Raw genomic sequence first — 26933 nt, 5'->3', positions numbered from 1 at the left:
CGTACCTGACTGCTGTTGGACTGGCTGGTACTGGATTCTGCTTTCTTCTTATGTGGACACATTCGGAGAAACAGATTGTGATACTCCGTCCTGACCTGAAGGGGGCGACACAACAGCCAACATAATTGATCAAAATTAACTGACTAAACAGTTTCAGATCAAACCCTAGTGGTCGATATGATATTACACAATTAAATGTATGCATAATTGCTGCAATGAAATGTAGATTTATGTTACATATTTCCTAAATTAGACAAAATTAATTGAAAAAATTAATAATTATGAAAAAAATTATTTGAATGATTTCTGAAAGATCATGTGACACTGAAGACAATGGCTGATCAAAATTCAGCTTTGCATCACAAAAATAAATTATATTTTTTAAAGTATATTAAAATAGAAAACCATTATTTTAAATTGTAATAATATTTCACAATATTACTGTTTTTTTCTGTATTTTTGATCAAATAAATGCAGGCTTAATGAGCATATGGTGTGTGTAAGTACCGGTTTGGACAGCAGGCAGTGCATGATGAAGATGAGCGCCCCCTGGAGGCTGTTGAGGATGGTGAAGAGGTACAGCATGACTTCAGTCCCGTTCTCCTGAAAGAGGAAGAAGCCAAAGACCCACGTCCCGCCCAGAACACACACCTGAGCCACTGCGGTCACCGTAAAACTCCTACAGGGAAACACACCCCCAATATAATTCATCAGAACCTCTGAGATAAAACTAAATTAAAAACTGACTCATAAAAAAATATAATCATAGCCGCGGGAACATATAGAGTTGTATGAGAACGAACATATATAGGCTATTTGGGCTTTTTAGTTCAATAAACATTTTTATTTACTATTTTGTATTTTTAGTACTTAATATTTACCTCTAAATTGTGCAGCATTTATCATCTGCAATACCACGGCGTAACCACTAGATGGCGGTATAGCCCTAAATATACATTTATAAACAGAACGTTGTTTTCAGACATAACACTTTCATGCATTTGGCTATAAATTGAGACATAATTAAAGACTATTTTTCATAAAAGTTAGCATTTAAATGTCAGTTTTTGCATCATTATTGCAGGCAAATCTTGACTCAGAGAAAGCATTTTGTTACTCACACTAGCTATAATGGTGGGATTAGTCACACAAAAGTAATCAGAATAAATATTGACTCAGTATGACCAGGGTGAGATTTCAAAACATATGATAGAGTGATTACATACCATGAAAAGAATCGTGTTTTGCGGTCGAGTCATGTATCGTCCTCCTATTTGAAAAACTAGTAGTTTTATAATTTGGTACAGTAAAAACGCTTTACACTGCCAAAGCACATTGACAGTTCTCCGAACCAATGGCCAAAAGTGCTCAATCGACAACATATAAAAACATAATAATCGTTAAAGCAATTATAAGAATAAAGGTGGAATAATAAAAACATGTCGCTGCAGCTCCTCTAGTTCCCGGGGCCGTGACTATAATAGTGTATGAATGATAGTAAAATAACACACACACCTGATCTGTTTGAGTTTGGAGAGGTCTGGATTGAGACTGGAGAATTTCTTTGCCAGTTTCCACACAGTGATGATGAAGAAAACACAGTTGAGGATGACGATGATGCAGACGGGTGCGAAAAAACTCAAGATGAAATAACGATCAAGAGAGAGCCAACAGCTGGAATGATAAATCAGTCACATGGTTACACACACACACACACACACACACACACACACACACACACACACACACGAGAAGACGTCCTGTGGCTAATTCATCTTTCTTTCTCTATCATTTTCCCTTTGACTGTATTCAGGCTGGGTCCATTCATCCAGTGTTACTTTAGTTATCTGTGATCAAATATTTTTTTTGTTTTTAACATTTTGAATTTGTTTCTTGCATTTGTATTGTAAAATAATTTTTTTAAATTTCAGTTGACATTTATTTTATTTCAAGTTTTTAAATTTTTTTCCGTCTTTAGTTTTAGTTAATGCTAATACCCTGATGTTGTCATGCCCTGCCCGCCTTCTCCGCTCTTCTAACAACATGTTGAGACTGGAGCCTCATTACTGTGTGTCTTCAGGGACTCTGTGAATGATTCATCGGGATTTACAGCTTCTGAGTTGATGTTTGACCATGAAGTTTCTGAAGCCTCACAATGAAGTATTGCTACGGGGGTTTTCCTGTTTGAGATCAGGTGGATGTGTCGACACATGATCATATCGACACATTTCACACACCTGATCGGCGACAGAAAGACGTGAATCTCTAGCATTTTGAATAGAGTTTACCTGTCGTTCTGGTTCAGAATGAATCTTTTATACTGAGTATTACTTGTATTACATTAAAATATGGGTATGAACTTTATGGTGTGGGTGAACTTGACTAATTGGATTCAAAATCACTCTTTAAAAAATGTATGCCATCATTTACATTACTTTTGATAAAAGTATAAATGTTAGTCCTCTTAGAGAGGAATTGAGAAATCTACATAACAAAATACATTAATTTATATTTTGCTTCTTTGGAGCTGCGTTTAACCATTTTGGGGCGTCACATTATCAAAGACCTCCAAGACATTTTTAATAGCTTTTAATTAATATAAAGTTCGTTGTGATTTGCATGATTTGTTTGAACAAGGCGAATCATCAAAAAGTTTGGCCCGTTTTTCCAAAAGGAAATCATTTGCAATTTTAACTGTGTATATCAGCCAAAAGTAAACCTTTAAATGGGTTTCATGGGGTTTTTTATCTATTAAAAAACAAAAATTATTTAATAGTTTATTTTACAAAAAATGTTGGAGTGGCAAGAGTGATATTTATTTCAGAGTAGGGTTATTATCGTTAACAAAAACTAAAATTATTAATTATTTTACAATAATAAAACTACAATAATGAATAAGATGACACTGATTCAGAGATCTGAGATATGCTGCACACACACACACACACTTCTACAGCTGAACACTCACTGTCGATCGGTGCCGTATCCCCGCGGATAAGAGATGGCAGAGATAATGACGATGACGAGAGGGACTCCGTATCCCACCGCACACATGTAGAGATGCTTTAATGTGGTGTGAAACACCAGCACAACCATCCGGTAGAGCTGAACCCCCTCCAGCAGCATCCAGCAGAACGCAGACAAGAAGAAGAAATGAAGCAGCGCCGCCACAATCGCACACCCAACCTGAGAGAGAAACCCAGAGAGAAAACACTAAATATTGTGTTGTAATTGCTTGTGATTCCCCATAGAACAATTTGAGTCAACTTACAAAATTAAAATTCCATGTTAACTTGGCAATATATTTCTTGTTGAATGAACTTATCCCTAGAGTTGAGTCAAATTTGAAAACAAAGTCGAAGTAATGGATTTTTTTAAGTTGATTCAACTGTTATTTCCTAGTCCAGTCAGTTGTAACAAGTAAATCCAAGTAAAGTGTGGGAAAACAATATTATTTTAACTTAAAAAGGATGAGTTGATTCAACTTAAAAATTGAATTAAGGTGACAAAACATTTTTGCCTTGTGTTAACAATGATTGAGACAACTTTTTTCATTCCCATTTTTTGCAAATAATTAGCAATCTGATGTCAGAGAAACGTATCAATTGAAAACCAAATCAATTAAATGTTTCAAGATCTTAGCAGAGGAGGGTCAAACAACAGCATTACCAGCTTCACTTATGACAAACCAGACCGACTTTATTTCTGTCAGACGTCTACACAAGCTCTTATTGAGAATTAACAGAGGTTTAGATGTTTCGTGTGCAGTCACCATTAGGCTAAGATTTACTTTATCATATGATGAGAGTGAGGCGAGCTGACTGACAGGACGCTGGCGGAAGATCTGGGTTCAAAGAGAAATGTAAAAGTGCCAACAAGTTCCAACTAAATTTTGTAAGCTCAAGTAACTTAATTTGAAAGTTGAAAATATGTAATGTTCTAAGTAATTACAACTTAACTAAATCAGTGAAAAATATAACTCAAAAATTTAAGTTGAGTGAACAATTTTTTTTTTTACAGTGTAACTTTTAGACTTCAAAGCTTCCATATACAAGACACACACCTGATTGTGAGTGCTGGAGATCCCGCAGAGGAAGACGAGGTCCGCGATGAAGAGGCACACGCTCAGATGAAGATGAATGCTGTTTCGGGTCCCTTGGATGGAGCGGCAGAACCGGAACGTCAGGATACAGAGAAATAAACAGAGCAGAGACAGAACTAAACCCACACGCGTGATCCACACCAGCTCAAGCGAGTCCTGGAGGAGAGGAAGAGGAAAAAAATCATCATCATTTCATCTATCTGAATTAAAATCTCAGTTTTTTCCGGTTCACAGATGTACCTGTATGGGATAAAGGGCCATCAGCACAGCGAAACTGCTGAGATGAGAGCAGGAGCACGCTGTATGAGTGCTGTTAGACCACGCCTCCTCACAGCCCCGCCCAGACCACGCCCCCTCAGCCTCATTCCAGTACACACACGCGGAAGCCACACCCTCAGACTCCGCCCTCTCCTGGAGAAGTGAGAAGAACCGTTTAGGAAACGAGGAGCACATGAACACCTGCCTTAAAGGTATTGCGTAGGATTTTCCCGAATTTTAGAAAAGAACCGCCCTCTCCACTTTTTGAAAAAATGCACATGCGCAACACTCTACCTGCTCCCGAGAGGGAACGCCTATTAAACATGTGCACGAGCTAATCATAGCTTACATTAACTTTTACTAGCAGTGATTTTAAATGGATTTCTCCAAATAGCATGCCAAACTTTACCTGTCAAGTAGAAACTTGGCGACTGAGGCATCAGTGGGAAGCCCAACCTGTGTTTTGAGTGCACGCCATCGTGTGAATCGTGTGCGGCCTTACGTAAACATATCACCAGAATGACTGACACTTAGGAGGACCAATAGTCTTGATGATCCACCCGGAAAAAGAAAATCCTCCGCTATACCTTTAAGTTTGGAAAAGCTGTAAACTAATGCAAAACACAATGTGTGTGTGTGTGTGTGCGCGTGCATGAACTAAGGCGTCTTCACAATTCTCAGCTCTGACGTTGCTTCGCTTCTTCATAAATGAAAAGCAGCACCAGGTACATGACGCACATTGTAGGTATTTTATCATTTCTACAGTCACATTTTAGATTGTCTTCAGTCATCAATTGAATTTTTTTAAATTCAGATTTCACACGCATTCTGCAGTTGTAAATCTGGTGTAAATGCATTCCAGCGCTTTAAAACTGCATTAAACAATCTCTTTAAACCCTGATGGGGAATCCAGCTAAAGTTTGGGTTTTCTGCTGGTCTAAGCAAGTCATTAGTTGAAGCAAACTGGTAGACCATTTTGGACCAGTAACAAAACAGCTACTTAAGCTTAAACTGGATTTTCAAACAGGGAATACATATTTATGTGGTAGTTTTTTCCATTTGTAACCGTTTAACAGTGAAGTTAGTGAGTTGTTGTGCTGGTCGGCATCTTCACCTGCTCGTGTGTAAAGATGAGTGTCACGGGTTCAGACAGCTGTTTGGTTTCTGGATTACTGACAGCGACCGTCACCACCTTCGAGTTGAGCTGATAAGTGGTTTTTCTCTCTCCGCTCTCCTGCTCCTGTGATGATGTGCTCATCTTGTGCAACAGATCGCTGGATGAGTTCATATCTTTAAAACTGACCAGCGCCACAAACGCAAAACCTAAAGGAAAACAACATTCACATCTTTTCGTGAATGCGCTCATGCTTTTATATGTACATATACACTATATTGCCAAAAGCATTGGGACACCCCTCCAAATCATTGAATTTGGGTGTTTCAATAAACTCCATGGCCACAGTTGACTAAAATCAAGCACTAGGCATGAAGACGCTTCTACACACACCTGTGAAAGAATGGGTCGCTCTCAGGAGCTCAGTGAACTCAAGCGTGGGACCGTGATAGGTTGCCACCTGTGCAATAAGTCCATTCATGAAAGTTCCTCACTACTAAATATTCCACGGTCAACTGTTAGTGGTATTATAACAAAGTGGAAGCAATTGGGAACAACAGCAACTAACGTAAAGTCACAGAGCAGGTCAGAAATCGCCAACTTTCTGCAGAGTCAACAGCTACAGACCTACAAACTTCGTGTGTCCTTCAGATTAGCTCAAGAACAGAGCATAGAGAGCTTCATGGAGTGGGTTTTCATGGCCGAGCCGCTGCATCCAAGCCTTACGTCACCAAGTGCAATGCAAAGCGTTGGATGCAGTGGTTTGGCGGTCGCCAGGAGAGTGGTGCTTGCCGGATTGCAATGTGCTAAGTGTAACGTTTGGTGGAGGGGGGATTAAGGTGTGGAGTTGTTTATCAGGGGTTGGACTTGGCCTCTTTGTTCCAGTGAAAGGAACTCTTTATGCTTCAGCATACCAAGACATTTCATGCTCCCAACTTTGTGGGAACAGTTTGGGGATGTTCCTGTTCCAACATGACTGCGCACCAGTGCACAAGGCAAGCTCCATAAAGACATGGATGTGGAGTTTGGTGTGGAGGAACTGGACTGACCTCAACGATGAATACTGCAAGCCCATACCTGCCAACCTTGAAGAAATTTTATGAGTACTACAACCCCCCCACCCTCGACCCCCCGCCCCCGCGCGCGAGAACCTGACAGCCCACCACTAATGTACGCTCCACCGTTGCACACACACCTGTGAGAAACCTATGAGATACCTAACACTATAATACATATTATACACATAATATACTTTCACCAATTAAGATTTATTAGTTACTCCATAACCATATACAAGTAGACCATAAATGTTATTCAATTACTGCAATCACTCCGAACATTTTGTACAGGAGGCATAGCCCATGGAAACTTCTTCCACCTGAAAATCTTGTCAGAAATAAAAGTAAACTGAGGACATTCTTTGTAAATAAATAAATCAAAACATTAAATAAATGTGCAAAACTAGCAGTTATCAATATCAAAATCAGTTTGCTAAAAACAAACAACAACAAAAACTATATTTTTCCATGCATAGTTTAAACTTTTGCATCGTTTAACTTGTTAAAGGTTGCAGATTTGGCTTTTTTAAGTAGTGCGTCAGTGAAAGTCTCTTTGTAACAAATGCTGCCTTTGGAGGCAATCATGACTTTTCTTGTCACCAGAGAACTAAGCATCTCTGTGCTCAGGCTAGCACGACATTGTGTTTTGTTTTTAGTGACCAAGCTGAAAATCCTTTCACAGTCTGCATTGCTGTGAAAAATCACACACACCCCAAGCATAACTGTGGAGAGGTTTGCAAAAAGTTTCTTCCCTCCTGATTCCATCACACCTAATTCTCTCCAAGCTTCATCAGCCCGTTTGGTAAGAAAACCATCATTCAAGGTGGAGGACTGAAAGAGCCGAAACTCCTCCTCCACTTCATCCACTGTAACACCATTTCCCAAGAAGCAGGGGAACCTGTCTATGAAGTATGTCAGTGAGGAGAATTTAGCTGTTTGTCGTCTGCTTATATCAGCTACGGCAGCATGACGCAGCAATTCGTCCCCATAGGGGAATTTAGAGAGCATGTACTCAACAGCTGCAGTGAAATATTTCCTTACATCCCTGAAGAAAGCTCCAAGAGGTAAGTTAGCTTGACTTTTGATGAATGTCTTTGTGTCATGTCCAGTTGACAGCTCATCATCAGGTAGCTGGTGTTCACTGGATTTGTACAGTGTGGGTTTGCATCCTCTCTTTACTTCTTCCATCATTTCCACAACACAGTCAGGTTTACAGAATGCCAAAAGCATTTTTTGCAACTGTAGCTCCAATATCTGCAGCAATATGGGCACACATGGCTCTTCTTTCTGCAGGTTCTGATTTGCAGTTTCAAATAAAGGTATAGCTCTCTTTAAAAAAAGAGCCTACAGCTTGGACTGTGGGTCAGTCAAGAAAGCATACAACTTCTGTGGTTTTGTGACCTCTGTTTTTTCTATCTCCTTTTCCTTTTCTTCTGTTTTCTTTTTGGACAGATCCCTCTGTTTTTTGCCCATTTCTTTTTGTTTAAAAACAAATTGGTTTAAGTCAAACCCCTTAGGTGGTTGAGCTGACTGCTGTGGAGTGCTTGGTCCTGCCGGCAGCTGTTTGGTTGTAGGTCCTGTCTGCTGCCGTTTTGGTGTAGGCCCTGCCTGTTGCTGTGTGGAGCTTGGTCCGGTCTTGGACTTTCTCTGGTGGACTTTGGTCTTCAAAAAGCTGGAGGACAAAGTCTTTGAGACAGCAAGCTTACCCGAGGTAGGTGTGAGAGTTGAGGGCTTAGAGGCAGCTGGGCTCTTCAGAGAGGGATGAGCTGAGGATGTGAGAGGTTTAGCTGCCTTCTTCCCTGCTGCCTCTTCAGCAAAAAACAGAGTCAGAGGTTCCCACTGCTGGAGGAGTCTACTGACACATTTGCCAAGAGCCAGCCATCTGGTCGAGGATAATTTCGAAATCTTCCTCACATCAGTGTTGCACAGCATTTGTAGGTCACGCAGCAAAGCTTTCCTCTTGCTACTCTTGTCAAGGTAGTAGTAGATCAAGATGAGCATGTCTTCAATGTCAATACATAGACTCCTTGAAGCTTTTTCCGCAGCTAAATGCATTAGGTGGCATGCACAGCCGACCATGTAAATGTGGGGATTCTGTGACTTAATGAATGCTGCGACACCTTTTCTTATCCCTTGCATGACAGAGGCGTTGTCAGCAGAAAAGCTTACACAATTGCCCCATGGTATTTTCCTTTTGTTTAGTTCCTGGTCAATGAGATTGTATATCCCTTCGGCAGTAGACTCTCTACACTCAACAATTTTCAGGAGTACTACAACTATTTTTCCAACACTGGGATCATAGACACGGACAACCAAAGGATAAAGCTTGACATCATCCATGTCTGTGCTACCATCGGTTGCAATGCTGAATGGGGAACGGCACATAAGGTCACTGATGACCTGTTCATCATTTGAGGAAAGTGTGTTCAATATAGCTGCTGTCTTGGTTCGGGCACAGCCGTACTGCTGGGCAATTTGACTATCTGGAAACATCTTCTTAAATAATGGTCCAGCATGGTAAGCTATAGACACTGGCACATTGTGCTCAGCAATAAAGTTGGAGAAAAGTGTTTCTGCCCTGATGGTCCGTAGATCTTGATCTCCAAAAAACTTTGTGGTGATCTTAGGGACTGAGGCAATGGCACTTTCCAATTTCTTGTGTTTTGTTCCTTCCACATGGCGTCTGCAATCTGAAAATAGAGGGGGAATTATATTCCTGCATGTTGTTACAAATATTATGAATTACGTCACACACACACACACACACACAATTCATTGAAAGGATACAAGTCATTTACATTAAAATACATTGTTTGGCTCATCACTAGTACCTTCTAGATTACAATAAATTATTATTACTGTGTAGAGGAATGGCATGGATGAATGGCTGTACATGTATTGAAACTACACAAATGTTGTCTTATATCCTGTCCAATATTTTGTGCCCATATTTTTGTTAGTCTGACTCTAACCAATAGGAGGCGGAGTGAGTTAATAAATAGGCCTAAGTACTAAGTAGTAATGTGTTAAAGATGAGAGTCAGACCAGGTTACACTTAGCCTTCTGAATTACACTGCGCAAACCAAAAGTAATACTACCCACTGGAGGAAGAAGGGTTGGTTCTCCACAAAACATAAAATATTCATTTTATTTTATTTTTCGTGTTCGCATTTATGAGGAAAAAACAATGTTAGGGGCGTGACAGTTCTCCGTTACGGACATGACCGCTCTGAAAAGCGGCACTAGTAACTGCTTTAAAACTTTCACAAAGACCTCAAACAGAAAGCACAAAGCCTTTCTTTAAAATGAATTTCGTTTTGTATAAATTGTATCTTAATTTTAATCAATGTTTCATCAAGCAATTGCCTGGATTTAATAAATAAGAAGTAAATATAGAAGACAAGAGATAATCACGACATGGAGGCGCCGGCGTGAACTAGAGCTCGCCTCATAAATTAACCGAAACTCAGCGCCTACTTGACTCACAGACCTGTCTACTTTTAAACAGAACAATTCAAAACGAAAGAAAACAGACTGCTCTCTGCTAATGTTATCTGTATGAAATGTGCATTTCTCTCTGGCGCGTTCACTACTGCGAAGATCGCGAGACAGCATCATCAACATCATCTTTGCAGTCGACACGACACTGATACAGGAAACACTTGTTTATTAATAAACAATTAAAATGTCTCCTTTCTATATTTGACATTATTTATAATCATTACTTTTGCCGGTTCTTTGCGACAGCTTTTACATGTTAGCCTAAGTTACATGAACGCGTGAACTGAACTGAGCTCGTCACAGCTGGACTGCCTGTTATGATGTCAAGGTCATTTTTAATGTTCATAAATTCAATTAGGCTAAAAATAGCCTAACTGTTACCTTTATCTTACGTTAATCAGCACCTGGCCTATCTAAAACCTTCTAGATTTCTAGCCATTCCACCACCTTTCTATTCTAACTGCTAAATAATTTCCCCAACTAATGAGAAGGATGGCGGGTTTGATAAGCTATCGTTAGTCTATTGACACTATTAACGTTTATTACTCAAAGTCATCATCCTTTTATTTTTAATATAATTATGTTTTGGGATAGGGAGAATTTGTGTGTGAGACTGTGTTCGTTACCTGTTGCCCCTTGGTGACTGATGTCGACGTCGATGTGCAGAACGCATGATGAGGTAGCCTGGACATCTGGAGGCAAGGCCATCTCTCACGATAGCCATCTAAAAATCTTTGTGTTTTCCGAACCTTTTTTTGTGGCGGTTCAGCCATGGCATGAAAGCCTAGGTATCTTATCCATATAGATGATCTTATCCGGCTAGTCTGGCTTGCTTGAGGCACTGAATTGAATTGAGCGCGAAGCATATGGATAGGAGGGGCGGCGGGTTAACATGCAGCGCTCTGATTGGCCGTAAGCTTTTCACTCCACTTAAACGCTGTGTCTCAGTGGCAGAATCAGCGTCATAGATTGCATAGAAACTGAAATCGGCGAAATGCGAGAAGCAACAAAATGCGTACCTAGAGAGCAGAGAATCGTACAAGCGTACGTATGGGTCAAAATGCGTGCCGAGCAGTGGCGGCTTGTCCATAGGGGGCGCTGGGGCGCCGCCCCCATCAACATTTCATAAATGAACATGTGTAAAAACATTATATTAAAATGAAATAAAAAAATAATAATAATAGTTTACTCATGTGCCGGCTGGTAGTAAGAGCCTCAGAATTTAATAAAAACTGTCTTTAATCGATTAACTATTTACTATGTTTTTCAATACGTTTCATGGGCGAGGGACGCCGGACACATGGGTGTCTATGTGAGTACACAAATTCTCGGGCAGCATGTGACCTGAAGCTGGTCTCTAATTGGTTTCTTAAAGATCCTCCTCGGGGCGCAAGTCGTTGCGTCCCTGGCCAATCATAATTGGATACATGTTATTTTATCCAATCTGATTGGTTCTCGTCACCTGTCATTCAACGGTACTACGCGGTGGGAAATAACCTTGCTTGCTACTAGGCTGATCACTTTTTATTACGCAATGGCAGCAGTTAATCGAAATTCTGTTATTTATTTACAAAAAAACCCTTTCTCAAGACTTTCGCTTGAAGAAAAAAAAGATTAAAGGACAAGTTCGGTATTTTACACTTAAAGCCCTGTTTACAGATCGTTTCTGATGAAATAGAACGGTTGAGATAAAAATGTGGACACATGCTGCTGTCCCGAGAATTTTAGGTTTATTTCGCTTCTCCCCCCCACCTACACAATGGCAGCCTATGGGCACTGGAACAATCCTTCCTAAAACGCATTAAACTTTCGATTACAAAGACGTGAAACTCACCGAGTGGTCAGGGGTGTTCACTGATATGCTCACACAAAAATCGCTGCAAAAGATGCTTTCCAACAGGTTTTATCGTAGTTTTTGTCTCCTCCATTGACTTGAATTGGATGGGCTGTGTGCGGTACGGTATTACTCCGCCGCTTCTTCTTCTGCTTCTTCTGTGTATTCAATTAAATGCCAGTGGTTTGCTTGTAATTGGCAAAGGTGCATTATCGCCACCAACTGGGCTGGAGTGTTTATTATTCAAGCTCTCAACGGAAGAATCTACGGGTGTGAGACGTTTGGAAAAATAGGTCCACAGTTTTACAACGAATGGTAAAACACCTGTTGGAAAGCATCTTTTTCAGCAATTTTTGTGTGAGCATATCAGTGAACACCCCTGACCACTCGGTGAGTTTCACGTCTTTGTAAACGAAAGTTTAATGCGTTTTATGAAGGATTGTTCCAGTGCCCATAGGCTGCCATTGTGTAGGTGGGGGGGGGGGGGGGAGAAGCGAAATAAACCTAAAATTCTCGGGACAGCAGCATGTGTCCACATTTTTATCTCAACCGTTCTATTTCATCAGAAACGATCTGTAAACAGGGCTTTAAGTGTAAAATACCGAACTTGTCCTTTAAGGATCTCGGACCGGAACAACCAGATTTACACATCCAGCAGCAGGCAAGTGACAGAGTACGAAGCATGGTAAGTGTGTGCGCCATGGTGATGCAGGATTGACTGACAGCAGATGAACTCTGACATGGTGGGCATCGCAGTACAACAGCCACGTTACAACAAACACATGCTAACTTACGAGACTTGAAGAGAGACAGGAATATGATGGCAGACATCGCAAACATATGTTTCAATGTGCAGTTTATTTACATATAACGTTAGACATCGTCTTTTTGTCTGGTAGGCCTACTAATAATCTTCACTAAGTTAGCTAAACACTAAGTTAGCATGAGTTTTATTTATTTAATATTTATTTGACAGGGACAAATGCATAGAACATTGCTTTATAAAGAATACAAAGTAGATGCCATGCAATTCATAAAGCTTTTCTGCTGAAGGAAGCATGAAGTGCAGAATGTCCTGGCAGTCCAGAGTCAACGCAGCCGTCTACCAGGACATTTAGAGCACTTCATGCTTCCTTCAGCAGAAAAGCTTTATGAAGATGAAGATGACTTTCCAGCAGGATTTTCACCTGCCCACACTGCCAAAATAACCAAAACCTGGTTCAATGACCATGGGATTACTGTGTAACTACTACAGTGTGATTTCATGTAATATTCTAATTTTCAAAAAAAAATATTTCGTGGGTTCCATAAGCTGTAAGCCATAATCATCAAAATTATAACAAATCAAGGCTTAAAATATCTCACTTTGCAAGCAATCAGCCTTTTTTATAAAATTAGTTTCACATTTTAAGTTGAATTCCTAAAATAATTAAACTTTTCCATGATATTCTAATTTTTGGAAAGGGTCTGTATATAAAGGAGAGCAACATTATGTTCAAGTAGGAAACATGCTTTTTGTTACTACTTTGTTGGTCTGAAATGTAAATAAAAAGAGATCAAAATTGCTTTTTTGTTTCTGCTTTGTATTTTGACCCCCCCCCCCCCCCCAAATAAAAATGGCGCCCCCCCAAAAATAATTATCACCAGCCGCCACTGGTGCCGAGTACGAAAAATGCGTACATGTTGGCAGGTATGCAAGCCAGGCCTTCTCGTCCAACATCAGTGCCTGACCTCACAAATGGGCGTCTAAAAGAATGGTTTCTAAAAATATTCCCATAAACACACTCCTAACCCTTGTGGAAAGCCTTCCCAGAAGAGTTTAAGCTGTCATAGCTGGGAAGGGTGGGCCAACTCCGTGTTAAACTCTACGGATCAGGAATGGGATGTCACTAAAGTTCATGTGCATGTAAAGGCAGACGTCCCAAAACTTTCGCCATTATAGTGTATGTGTCCATGACCGTGAGTGTATTTGTACCTGGATATGATTTCCCTACAACTGTTTCCCAGCTGGTGTCGAAGAGGGCGGAGTCTGTGCTCAGAGTGACACGCCCACTGGGCGGAGCCTGACCCCGCCTGACTGCAACCTCAGCGACTGTGATTCACATGATCATACAGAACAACTGCTTAATTAAACCATCTTAATTAAACACACAGCAAGTTTCATGATGTTTCTTAATGTTTGTGTCTCACAGGTGTTGTGTGTCTCCATCCTGGTCACAGGCTCTTTAAGCTGAGGTCCGATCAGACGCATGCTGTTCTCCACCGCGAACAGAAACTGACTCAGCGTCTCGCCGTCAGCGATGTTCCCATCCGACAGCAGATCATCGGTGGAATTGCACAAGGTCTGTGAAATAAATCAGTGAAATTCATCAAAGCATGTACACAAACTACTATGAGAATACATCATGCAGTGTGTGTTTAACCTCGAGTAACCGCTCCGCTGTGAAATGTTCTCCCTGTGTGTTATTCAGAGAATCACAGTTGCTCTTCAACATTGACATCAAATGCTTAAACTGAAAGACAAACAGAAAACAGTCATTAAAATGTCCAGTTTGATAATCGTGATTAGACCATCATTTACAAGGTTTTGATAATGTTAATACAACATTCTCCTAGACTTATTTATACTCAATATAACATTGCTGAATGCTTTTTTGTTGTTTTTGTTGTTGTTGGTAATATTCCAAGAATGTTAAGGTTAACATTTCAGCAAATATAGATAACATCATAAGGGATTTCAAACTACGAGAACATTCATCAAGACAAGAATGTTGTTCCCGGAAGGTTTTCTGTCAACATCATGAGAACAACACATATAAAATATTAACAAAGTTATAAGAGCATTCTATAAATGTTTTTTTTAAAGAACAATTTATCTTAACATTTACAAAGCATGATAGCTTGGCATCTAATAAATCATAATAAGCAGAAGTTCACATTCTACCTTCTTCGGTGTGTGTCCGGCTTCAGGCTGAGGTTTAAACTGATCACAGTCCATTTCTGTGCACAACAACATCAGGAAAGATCAAAATAAGTCATTAGCTAACACTCACCAACATCCATAAGAACAACCTAAAAACTGCATCGGTGCATCTAAAATGAAGCGAATAATAGTTTGCCCTGCTGCTATAACACTCACCGGTGCATTTTGACTGGTTGTTGCCGTAGTTACTGTAACCCGGGTCACATTCGCAGGTGTAGCCGCCTGGATGATTTTTGCACACTGCATTTGTGCCGCAAACATCTGGAACTTTACACTCATTGACGTCTGTGAGAGAGAGAGAAAAGATGAGTGAGAGAACATTCTCTGTGCTGTTCGAGTTATTTTAAAATAGTCTAGGTTATGGGAAGTCCAATCAAAATGACCATATTTTAAGTTGGCGGGTCAATTTGACCCATTTCGATTTATTTGAGTTGTCGGAAACACTATTTAACCTATGATGCTTTTCTTGAAAATGTGTGACTTTTTCTCATTTAGGGTCATAAAAATACCAGCAAAGTGTCAACACACAATCACTGCCTTAATCAGTGAGTCATTGAATTTCATTCAAAAAGCAGATTCATTCAGTAACGAAACACACTGTGTGTTGATCGGAGACATGTAAGCCCTCTGTTGACTGTTAACCCCAGTGGAAAACACTGCGTCTGCTCGTCCCCAAGTGGACAAATACACTCGTAAGAGCTAGGGATGCACCGATATGAAAATTTTGCCTGATACCCGATAATTCTTAATATTTAAAAGCCGAAAACCGATATATTGGTCAATAAAATTAAATCCAAATTTTTATATAATTTTCAAGAGCCTGATTACAAAAACAAAAGTTTCACCCTTAAAAGCCATGTCCCAAGCACACAATTTTATGTAGCTTATATGACAGACTTGCGCAGCACATGTTGCACTGAACTGTATTTTCCTTATTTGAAGTGATTCCAGTCATATTTCAAGCAGTTCAAAACCATCATGATGAACTGCGCATCTGAAGTGTCTCAGCTGAAGGAAATAATACATTATTTATCTGCTTTAATATATCGGACCAATTTTCTCATCGGGCCGATCAAGATAACATAAAAAATGAACATATATTGGCCGATACTGATATGATGGCCGATATATCGTGCATCCCTACTAAGAGCCAATTGAATTCACACACTCCATACGACCTGAGCAGGGGATATTTATTTTCGACACTCGTCTCAGGGTTTGTACACCTTTTCCAAGGTCAAATTCAAGCACTTTTCAAGCATTTCAAGGTCCATTTTAAAGCTTTGTCCAGCACCTTACACCACCGTAAATTACATACCAATACATAGTCAAAATTATTATTTAGTGTTTTTATCACATTAAAAGAGATAATGCTATAAACAGCCAAAATTGTGTTTCGTAATAGCAGAAGGATCCGATATTTAAGCAAATCACAAGTTTTATTTTTCAAAATGTATCACTGTATAAGTAGATAATGCCTATGAATAATGCTTTTCATTATATTAATGTCCAAATATTGCTTCCCAGATAATGTGATTTTCAGGCTGTAAAACTGAAGTCATTTCCAGGGGTGAAAATATGAAGACATAGGATTTGAACAGGAATATTTTACAGGCCTTGGTTTTGGGACATATTCTTGATAAAGACAAGGTTTGAACAAAATCTGAGACAGTGCAACAACAACCTGTAATCCCATTTCAACCCAGAGGACTCTGACAGTGCACAGGCACCTGCCTGATAAATAGCCTATGTTAATTGAAAAAAAAAAGAATGTATTTCATTGCCAAGACATTTACCTTTATCTACTGGAATAGAGCTGTGTAAATATTGCATAAGGCCATCCTCAACCTTACAGTAGGCTAACTTACTAGTATGACACTCCATCTGACAAGATTTCTGTTCAGCAATCAGCGATTGTTGTTATGCACTGGGCTAACGTTTGCAGGTTTTAAGTTGCGGGTAGTTAACGTTACAGTTACTGTGCTGTAACTTTGGCTATGTTCACTGCATATTCCACAAATGAACGTGCCATAACGGACATGCAATACTAACATTACATTATCACACCAAGTACTCAGTCACTAATGGCCCTTTCAGACAGGACGTGGAATGCGCTGTGCTATGACACCCATTCATTTCAATGGCTTGCGCCGCGCGAGGACGTTTTGTTGCATTTTCAAAATAAGTCATTAGCTAACACTCACCAACGTCTATAAGAACAACCTAAACACTGCATCGGTGCATCTAAAATGAAGCGAATAATAGTTTGCCCTGCTGCTATAACACTCACCGATGCATTTTAACTGGTTGTTGCCGTAGTTACTGTAACCCTTGTGACATTCGCAGGTGTAGCCGCCGGGATGATTTTTGCACACTGCATTTGTGCCACAAAAATATGGAACTTTACACTCATTGATGTCTGTGAGAGAGAGAGAGAAAAGATGAGTGAGAGAACATTTTCTGTGCTGTTCGAGGCATTTTAAAATAGTCTAGGTTATGGGAAGATGTGTTGTCCAATCAAAATGACCATATTTTAAGTTGGCGGGTCAATTTTTTTTTTTTTTAGTTGTCGGAAAACACTAGTTAACCTAAATTTGCGACTTTTCTCATTTAGGGTCATGAAAACGCCAGCAAAATATCAACACACAATCACTATGATCTCAATGAGTGAGTCATTGAATTTCGTTCAAAACGCAAATTCATTCAGTAACGAAACACACTGTGTGTTGATTTTATATAAAGTTTAAGCTTATACATTAAGTCAGCATGATGAACTGAAAATATTGTGTCTCTTAAGCTGCTTTTTACCATGTTTTTTTAAGTCATTTTGGATTAAAGTGCTAAATGAATAATTGTAACTGTAGACATGTTCAAATAAGATGGACTACTCAATCCCACAATCCTCTCTCATACCATAACACGGTCCTGATATGGTGGTCCTTCCGAACCCGTTATTACAGGTGCATTGGTAACTTCCATCTGTATTTACACAATTGGAGTTATCGCCACACACAATCGTCTCACACTCATCCATATCTGCAAAAGAGAAGGAAACATGGGATTACAAAGTTAGAAGACTAGATCACAACAATTATACACAAATTGTACTGACAGACATAAAAACGTCATTACAATCATACTTTTGCACTATAATCCAATTAAATCACAAGTCACTTACCAACACATTTGTTATTAACAAATTTATATCCAAAGGCACATCCACTACATGACGGCAGAAGGAGACCTGGGAAGAGAAAGAAAGTACAGCATAACTCTATATACTATAAACTATATTCATATGTTGCTGTCTACACAATGCTGAACATCATTAAATGTGTATGCAGCCAAACCGCATTGATTATAAAGCTGACTAAGCATGTTGTGGAAAACATACAAAAATCTTACTATATTTGTGTCTGTGCTTTAATCCTCCTTGCTTTTTTCGATACATTCCTCCACAGAAACACGCGTGTTATCACAATTTTAAATTTAAAGGTCCCATGACATGGATTATTTTATTATTTTAGAATGTTTCCTGGGGTGCCCTTATAATGTTAGTACGTTTTTAAGATCAAAAATAGTAAGAATTTAGAAATAAAAGGCATTTTTCCTTGCCTGATTTTAGCCTCTGATTTGAACACTCTGTTTGAAGGGACGTGTCTGCTGTGAGACTTCAGTGTAAACGCCCACTGCTGTGATTGGCTGTGAGACTTCAGTGTAAACGCCCACTGATGTGATTGGCTGTGAGACTTCAGTGTAAACGCCCACTGCTGTGATTGGCTGCTGTGAGACTTCAGAGTAAACGCCCACTGCTGTGATTGGCTGACATGCTTGCATATGAAATAGCTAGCATTACATGTGGAACTCTCTCAAATACTACGAATCGTGAGAAGTTTAAGTATTTAGATCTATTCCCATCACATAAAAGGTTGCAGTGATGAGCATTGAGCAGATGACAACCTGTTGATCGTGTGAATGAAGATCTTATCATTGCAACACAGTTTCTGCACTTGTTGAGCAGTGTAACAGCGCCATTGATTTCATAACGAGTTTTGGCAAGTGTCCAGATAAACTCGTGCTGTGTGATTGACAGCTTGGGCGATTGGAAAGGGATTGTTCTGTGATCGCTTTCTGTATATATTTTAATCACAGTTTAAAAAAAGATTATTTTCATCCTACCAAGAGAAACGATGTGAAGTTGAGCGTTTAGTCACTGGCTTGATTTACTGATGCATAAACAGTATTGAATGATTTTGAGAGAAAGATTATCTGTCTGAACTTGAACAATTACACATCAGAAATTCACATAATCCACTGGTTCTTCAGAGGCTCGGAAAGGGGAGTGACGACATAAGGGGAAGATTAAGGTTAACTCATATTAAGGTTAAAAAACCTCATAAAGTGAAATTTTCATGTCATGGGACCTTTAACTGCCATTACAATTAACCGCCACACTGATTTATATTCGTCTCTATTTCTTGAATAAATCATTTTTTATGAGGTTGAATAAATATCTTAATCGATTTTGCTCATCAAAATCTACTCAAAATGCAGAGAAGCTGAAATCTAAATGGTAATAGACATTGCTAGATAAAGTCGATATTTATTGCATTTTAATGTTTGTAAAATTGCAGCTTTCACCCTATACATTTTTTTTTAATAGTGGCACTTTGACTAAACTATATTTTGTTCTCTCTTTTACCTGTAGGGCAGACAAAAAAATTATAATATTTTGCGGCTATAATAGCCTACGGTCATGTGTTGGCATTGTTGTAACTTTCTTTTTGACTGACAACAGAAGTCATAAATAAATATTACTGTTTAAACATAAGTTTTGTCGACATGTGACGAGTCAAAAGTATTTTCTGAAATAATCGTCGACAGAGCCAATATTACCAACTCCTTGTGAGGGACATCTTCACGCCCTGATCTAAAGATAATCCCTGAACAGAACTGAAAGTGATCAGAAAATGCGACATGAAGGAAAAGCTTTTAAAACCTTATGGAAAATCAGGTAAAGATCCGAGTAAGTTAGGTGCCAGACTTCAGCGGTCGCGCTGAACATGTGCGCGATTTGTGTGTGTGGGTGGTTCACTTCAAAATTAAGGCACGCACACTATTTCCTCATTAATCGATTTATCGATCGCTGTTGGTGCACAACAAGAGGCATTTTCTATGGCTCTTTGGTTTCGATGTCTAACAACGGAAATCGTCGAGCTTAAAATTAGTATTTGTTTACTTAATTTTTTTAATACCGTCTCTGACAAGAAGCTTTAGTCTGACTACTAATACAACTTCCCCCACACACACGCGTGAAGAGTAAAACATTTCACTCACCCATAATAAGTAGGCCTACCCATTTTAGCTCCATGTTAGGAAGCATCGTAAATAGCTGCTTTTATTTTTTTAAGGTTCGTGATATACAATTCCCAAAGAAAATCAGACTCCAGGTGACAATGACTTCCTTGTAATTCTGAGATAGAATTACAAGGAATCCTGAGATCCTGAGAGACAGTCCAACCACAAGGTGTCCCTCCTTCCCTTTATGATTCATCTTAAACTGATTTAAGAATGAGCAGTAAAATGATAAACACTATGATAAACACACACATGACAATTAAATGATTGAAATATTGGACATCCCTTTTATTTTGTATATTACGCTTCTATTGCTCTCCTCATTCGTAAGTCGCTTTGGATAAAAGCGTCCGCTAAAATATTAAATGTAATGTCTGGTCCTCCCAATTGGTTGTAAATGAAATTATCATTGCAAAACATTAAACAAACAAATTTGCTCTTTAACTATAAATCCAACCCCTCTCTCTCTATACACTGGAATTCCATAATTATGTTGTTTACAGATTCAAACGTACTTAATTTTGCCAATATGGTAATACAAAGTTAATGAAATACCTGGGTCCAGGTCTAGATGAAGCTCGAGTATGCTGAAGACAAAATCATTTATAATCAGAGCTGTCAAAGTTGACACGTTAATGCACGCATGTTTATTACATTTACCAATGATTACCACACTTTTTCAATTTCTAATACATCTGCAGAAAGCTGTCCATTATCAGTCAAATTCACCTCAATCAGGGCTGGCACTAATGATTATTTTGGTAATAGAGTAATCAGTTGATTATTTTGACGATTAATCAAGTAATCTGATCTTTTTTTCTCTTTTTTTTTTGTGGTAATAAAAATAGACCTAAGCTTTTAAAATAGCTTATACATATAAAACAACAATGAAGCAATAATATTTAGTTCAAATAAAGTATCAAAAGCAAGTAATCATAGAACAACACTGTTAAAATACATAATATAAACAATCATAATATTATGTACATTATGTATTATAACAAATGTCTGCATAAGGGCGCTTTCGGCCTAGTGTTATTACACTTTACAGTAGATAAAAATCCTTGTTTAATTTTGTCCAAATGACATTTAATTCAAACATTTGCTTAATTTGTTATATTTGGCCACTTCATTATGATATAAATGCAACAGCCACAGTAATTTCTTGAACAAGAACATGAGGACATCAAAACATGCGAACTCAGAGCGATGGTTTAAACTTTTATTTTAAAATCCTGATTAACACTTTGCATATTTAGAAACATAATGACGTATTGGAGTAGGTTTATAGATGATTTTTTATGAAATCTGAGGAAGTGGCGCACATTGTGTTCCCAGATAAACGTTATTCGCGACACAAACTCACAGCATGCAGAGATGGCGTTTGAGACGCTCCACGCGTGAACGCAGCTGTTAAAAAACGGTAACACTTTACAATAAGGTTCATTAGTTAACATTAAAGTGTTAACTAACATGAACTAACAACGAGTAATACAATTGTTACAGTATTTATTAATATTTGTTAATGTTAGTTAATAAAAATCCAGCTGTCCATTGTTCATGTTAGTTCAGACACACAATGTTAACAAATACCACCTTTGATTTTAATAACGTATTAATAAATGTTGACATTAATATTAACTAAGATTAATAGTTAGTTCATGTTAACTAATGAACCGAATTGTAAAGTGTAAAGTTTATAGAGCTTGTTATGAATAGGTTCTTCAACCGTAAATCAGATTATTGCAATTGTCCTACTCTGTAAAACATGACTATAATCATGGCAATCAACATTCAGTTCATCTCTACGCATGATTGACATGGAAGCTCAGCGCGACTCTGCCTCCTACTGGCTCAGTGAATGAATGTACATTTTTAGGATCAGTTGAGGGAAGACACTAAGATGATTCAGGAGCAGTTTGTTCTTTAGCGTGTTTGTTCTGGTGGGTCTGAAAACCCCCTAAATAGGCGAATCTCTCGTCGCAGATGGAGCAGCGGTAAGGCTTCTCTCCCGTATGAACGCGCTCGTGGATCTTCAGGACGTCCGATCGAGCGAACGTCTTGTCACAATGTGAGCATTTGAAGGGTCTCTCTCCCGTATGAATCCGCTGGTGCTTCAGTAAGTTGGTGTTTTGACGGAAACTCTTCCCACAAACGCCACAGTTGTACGGCCTCTCTCCAGTGTGAACTCTCTGGTGAACTCTGAAGTGAGCCGGGTCGGAGAAGCTCTTCCCGCAGTGGAAGCACAGGTACGGCTTCTCTCCGGAGTGCATCCTCTCGTGCCGCTTCAGCTGAGATATCTGACGGAAGCGCTTGTCACAGTGTGAGCATCGGTGCAGTTTTTCAGAGTGTATTTTTTGGTGAGATATCAGACAAATGGGCTGTTTGAAGGTCTTCCCGCACTCGCTGCACTGGTACGGCCTCTCGCTGGCGTGCGAACGCATGTGTGTCTTGAAGTGGGACCCGTCTCTGAACCTCTTCTCGCAGAGAGGGCACTTGTACGGCTTCTCCCCCGTGTGTATCCGCTTGTGAACAAAAAGAGATTGTTTGGTGCTGAAATACTTGTCGCACTCGCTGCAGTGGAAGGGCTTTTCGCCCGTGTGCGTCTTCATGTGAATCTTCAGATTGCCGGAAGTGTAAGAGACCTTCCCGCACTGTTCGCAGCGAAACTCCTTCTTCACCCTGTGCTCTTTCGAATGACGCCTCTTCTCTTCTAAGGTGGGAAAGCTGATGTCGCATCTCTTGCAGGAGAAGTCTTTCTCTTCTGTGTGTTTTCTCTCATGTCTCACTAAATTCCCCTGTTTTCTGAATGTTTTCCCACAGGTGACGCAGGAGAAACTCTTGACCTTCAGCGGCTCTTTTGACGTCGAGGCCGTTTCTTCGTCGGAGGATGAACCGCCATTCACATCTGAAAAGAACAAAATAATATATCTATCGGCTTGCATGTCCCCAACACATATCAATTCTGAAAATATATTCATGTAATTTGGGTCAACGTGTAACATAATGAACATTCAAGCCATGTCGACCGGCATCCTAAGAAATTTTGCGATTAAAGGAGAACTCCGGTCAATTTTAACATTGAGCTCATTTTTTTTGTACATTTGGAGTGCTGTCAATACAGAGAACAACGACAAATCGGTGTTGCCTACACCGTGTTATCCTCTTTTTAAAATTTGCACCCTGTTGACTTCAATGGGGCAATATTTAAACCTGCTTTTAGCCTCTTAACATCCTTGTTGATGTGTCATTACAAGTGCACAGGTCATGTGAGTGATTCCTTCAGTGAACACGAGTGAATCTGACTGCAGTAGATGTGAAAGAAATGGATAAAAATGATGTTATTTAAGCCAGCGCTCATACCTGTATTTACATCCTGTTTTCGGTCCAAAGTAGTCGATTGTCGAGTTCACGCGCATAGGTTTAGTTACCTATGATCACGCGCGTGTGCAAACAGGGTGCAAATTTTAAAAAGAGGATAACACGGTGTAGGCAACACCGATTTTTGTCGTTGTTCTCTGTATAGACAGCACTCCAAATTTACAAAAAAATGAGCTCAATGTTAAAATTGACCGGAGTTCTCCTTTAATTATGATGGAGCGCATCTAAAACTTCAAGTTGTAAACCCTGTAAAAACACTTGTTAAACACGTAGCGTCAGTTCTGGCGGGTCACGTTAGTCAAACTCGCATCAGTGACTCTCAGCTGATCCTCATCTACCTATAGGAACACGACGCCCATCACCGTATACATATATAAGCATACATAAGCTACAAACGGACAGGGAACTACGTCATCACGTTGAAAGCTCACGCCGGCGCCGGCAGAAGTACCGCCCCACTGTTTACAATGCGACCGTACGTAAGAGGATAGTTCAAATAGTATTGTTTGCTATTATATATATATTAATAGTATTCAGTGAATATGAATATGAATAGTATATGAATAACATTCTGATGAATATGAATAGTAGTTCAAATTGTATTGCCGGCGCCGGCGCGACCTTTCAACGTGATGGCGTAGTTCCCTGTCCGTTTGTTGACCAGCTCAATCCCAACTATTGAAGGTAAAAAGTCTATAAATTATAATTTTGAAAATGACCTATCGTTTCTCTAGATAACCTCTTCTTCAGCTGTGATCGCGTACAGCCCGTTTAAACACTTTAAAGACTTTTGAAACTGCATTGATTTGGACTTAAAAATGACGGTAACCAATGAAGTCCATTGTTAGACGAAAAATCCAGAAACGTTTTCCTCAAAAAACATAATTTCTCTCCCGCTGAGGAAAGAAAGACATGGATATCTTGGATGGCATTGGGGTGAGTAAATTATTAGGAAATTTTCATTTTGGGGTGAACTAATCCTTCAAGTCCATAAAAGTGCATCCATCCATCATAAAAGTAATCCACACTGCTCCGGGGGGTTAATAAAGGCCTTCTGAAGCAAAGCGATGCGTTTGTGTAAGAAAAACATCCATACTTTATAAACTATAATAACTAGCTTCCGGCAGACGGCCTACGGAAGTCCACTTACGCCACAAGAGTGACGATGTATGACGCAGATGTAGGAGTAAAGCTATGAGACTCTCGCGGTTCAAACAAACAGGGCTGGGCAACAAACTCAAGCTCCTCTTCTCTTAATATCGAAATTCTCCCACATTTCTCTTTAAAAATTCTCATTTTAGACTTCAAATTTGGGACCGTTGTTTCGTTTTGCTCTATCTAACGCTTCCGCGTTCGTCAGTACGTCATGCGTCAGGTCAACGGTCACTCTGTCGCTGTAAATCAGTGTGTGCGGCCGTCTGTCAGAAGCTAGTTATTTTAGTTTATAAATTTCTAAATATGGATATATTTCTAACAAAAACGCATCGCTTTGCTTCAGAAGGCCTTCATTAACCGTGTGGATTACTTTTATGATGGATGGATGCAGATCATGGGATCATTTTCTTTTTATGGTGAACTGTCTCTTTAAGATAAAATGTTAAAGGAAGAAACATACCCATATCTGAGGGAATAAAGTCACCATCATCACAGTGATCATCATTATCATTGTCGTCATCATCCTCATCATCATCATCATCGCTCTGTACTTTCTCCGCAGTGGTTTCTTCTCTCGTCTCCTTTGAATTTCTGCAGTCCATCAGTTTGACGGAGCACATCTTCAGCGGCGTCTGCTGTTCTTCAGCGTTACAGTCTTGATCAGCGTTACAGTCAGAGGTTTGATCAGCGTTACAGTCAGACGTTTGGTCAACGTTACAGTCAGAGGTTTGATCAGCAATACAGTCAGAGGTTTGGTCAGCGTTACAGTCAGAGGTTTGATCAGCGGATCCATGATCTTGAGTCTCAGTATAACAGAGTAAACTGAGGCTGAGCTCTGAGTCCTGTGTGTTTCTGGATCTCTGATCTCTGACGCTCCAGACTGAATCCTGAGAGTGCAAAACACAAAATATATGCTGAATATGTCATTGTGTTATTATAAATCAACTTAAAGACACATTTTCAAATGGACAAACAGACAGAGATTGAAGTGAGCTGCTCAAACCTCTCTGTTGGGGTTGTCTCCTCTTTCTCTCAGCTTTGCCTCCAGTGACGCCACCTCTTTCTTCAGCTGACAGATTTCAGTGATGAAATCCTCAATATCCAGCATGGACAGATCAGTTCCTACTGATTTACAGCAGATCACATCCATCTGTGCTGTCATGGTCAACATCTGACGACAAACACAACATATTTATTACAAGGCATTTAGAATGAACAGACACTGATCAAACTCAAAAAGATTGTTTATGATTATAAACGAGAGCAGAACTGATCTGTTAGTAAATATAACTTTTGATTTCAGAGAATATGCAGAAATTGAAATGCTTTGTTGTCATTTTTGAGCCAGCGTTAAGCAGGAATATCTTCAAATATTGTATAATATCACCCACATTAACGCATTATTCTGTCGCTAGAATTAATCAACACATTTAACGTTAGCGTTCGGCAAAAATAACGCGATTCGGCGAGAGAGAGAAAAAAAAAATCTTAATTTCCGATCATCAAAACACTAAACAAAATCAACCATTCTATAAACAGATTAATAAAAAAATCCCCAAAAAACGTCAATATAAATGTAGTAAAACGTATTTAACACCCACCGGCTCAGTGTTCAAACAGTAAGATCTTCTTTCTTTCGTTCGGGTTTGTTTTACTTGCGGAATGAAGAGCTCCGTGGCGCCTCCTACCGCGCTGGAGTGAGCGCGATAACATTAATGTAAATACACCCTAAATGTGTTGCTAATAGTATGAGAACGATGCCGAATGTTCCAATAAATGTAAATGCTACTCGTTTAGGGGATATTTGGCATATTGGTCTCATGTAAACACAAAATTCAACCACAGCTTATTTTAGCACTTATCAGGCCCAGACATGACCGTTATTACCTCAGTTCATGTTTACAGAGATGATTCAGACACAGAAATAATACACGATAGAAGTCAAGTAATCGGGGGTAGAGTTTGCTGTGAGATATCTAGCGGTTGTTTCGGAAACCTGTAGGAGTCGCTGTGACGCTCCTCAGCGCGATGTAAAACCACTGAAGAAAGGACGAAGCTGCCGCGCTCATACTGAGGTTTTTAACTGATTATTGATTTACAGTATTTAATGTTTTAATTAGCTTTTAAGCGTTTCCTCGCCGTTTATTCTTAAAAATCAAATTAGCCATGATTTAACAGCAGTAACCATA

General features: G+C 39.4%; 2 protein-coding genes across 2 annotated transcripts in view; both read right to left on the bottom strand.

Moving 5' to 3' along the window:
• Positions 1-26933, bottom strand: part of LOC307154468 (adhesion G protein-coupled receptor E5-like) — a 110292-nt gene that overhangs the window by 49377 nt on the left and 33982 nt on the right. Inside the window, exons 7-15 of the mRNA XM_079864442.1 lie at positions 17141-17269; positions 15007-15135; positions 14812-14867; positions 14291-14380; positions 14058-14211; positions 13843-13959; positions 5475-5683; positions 4343-4513; positions 4064-4258 (exon numbers count right to left, since the gene is read on the bottom strand). Of these exons, the coding sequence (XP_079720568.1) occupies positions 4064-4258; positions 4343-4513; positions 5475-5683; positions 13843-13959; positions 14058-14211; positions 14291-14380; positions 14812-14867; positions 15007-15135; positions 17141-17269 (1250 nt within the window). The remainder of the gene's footprint in view (positions 1-4063; positions 4259-4342; positions 4514-5474; positions 5684-13842; positions 13960-14057; positions 14212-14290; positions 14381-14811; positions 14868-15006; positions 15136-17140; positions 17270-26933) is intronic.
• Positions 20834-26416, bottom strand: LOC307154500 (uncharacterized protein). The gene is made up of 4 exons (XM_079864504.1): positions 26346-26416; positions 25748-25915; positions 25205-25631; positions 20834-23116 (listed from the first exon to the last, which is right to left on the bottom strand). The coding sequence occupies exons 2-4, from the start codon at positions 25913-25915 to the stop codon at positions 22107-22109; spliced, it is 1605 nt and encodes a 534-aa protein (XP_079720630.1). The 5' UTR covers positions 26346-26416; the 3' UTR covers positions 20834-22106.

The sequence above is a fragment of the Squalius cephalus genome (assembly GCF_949319135.1).
Source record: "Squalius cephalus genome assembly, chromosome: 2".
In the NCBI taxonomy this organism is placed as follows: Eukaryota; Metazoa; Chordata; class Actinopteri; order Cypriniformes; family Leuciscidae; genus Squalius; species Squalius cephalus.
Note: the sequence above shows the minus strand (reverse complement) of the source record. Positions and strands in the feature narration are given on the sequence as shown.

Bases quoted from the DNA above. Each gene is read 5' to 3' on its own strand.
- LOC307154500 (XM_079864504.1), bottom strand. From the start codon at position 25,915: ATGTTGACCATGACAGCACAGATGGATGTGATCTGCTGTAAATCAGTA. The intron at 25,632-25,747 runs GTTTGAGCAGCT...TTGCACTCTCAG, and splicing joins GAGACAACCCCAACAGAGAG to GATTCAGTCTGGAGCGTCAG. The intron at 23,117-25,204 runs GTATGTTTCTTC...TGTTCTTTTCAG, and splicing joins CTTTATTCCCTCAGATATGG to ATGTGAATGGCGGTTCATCC.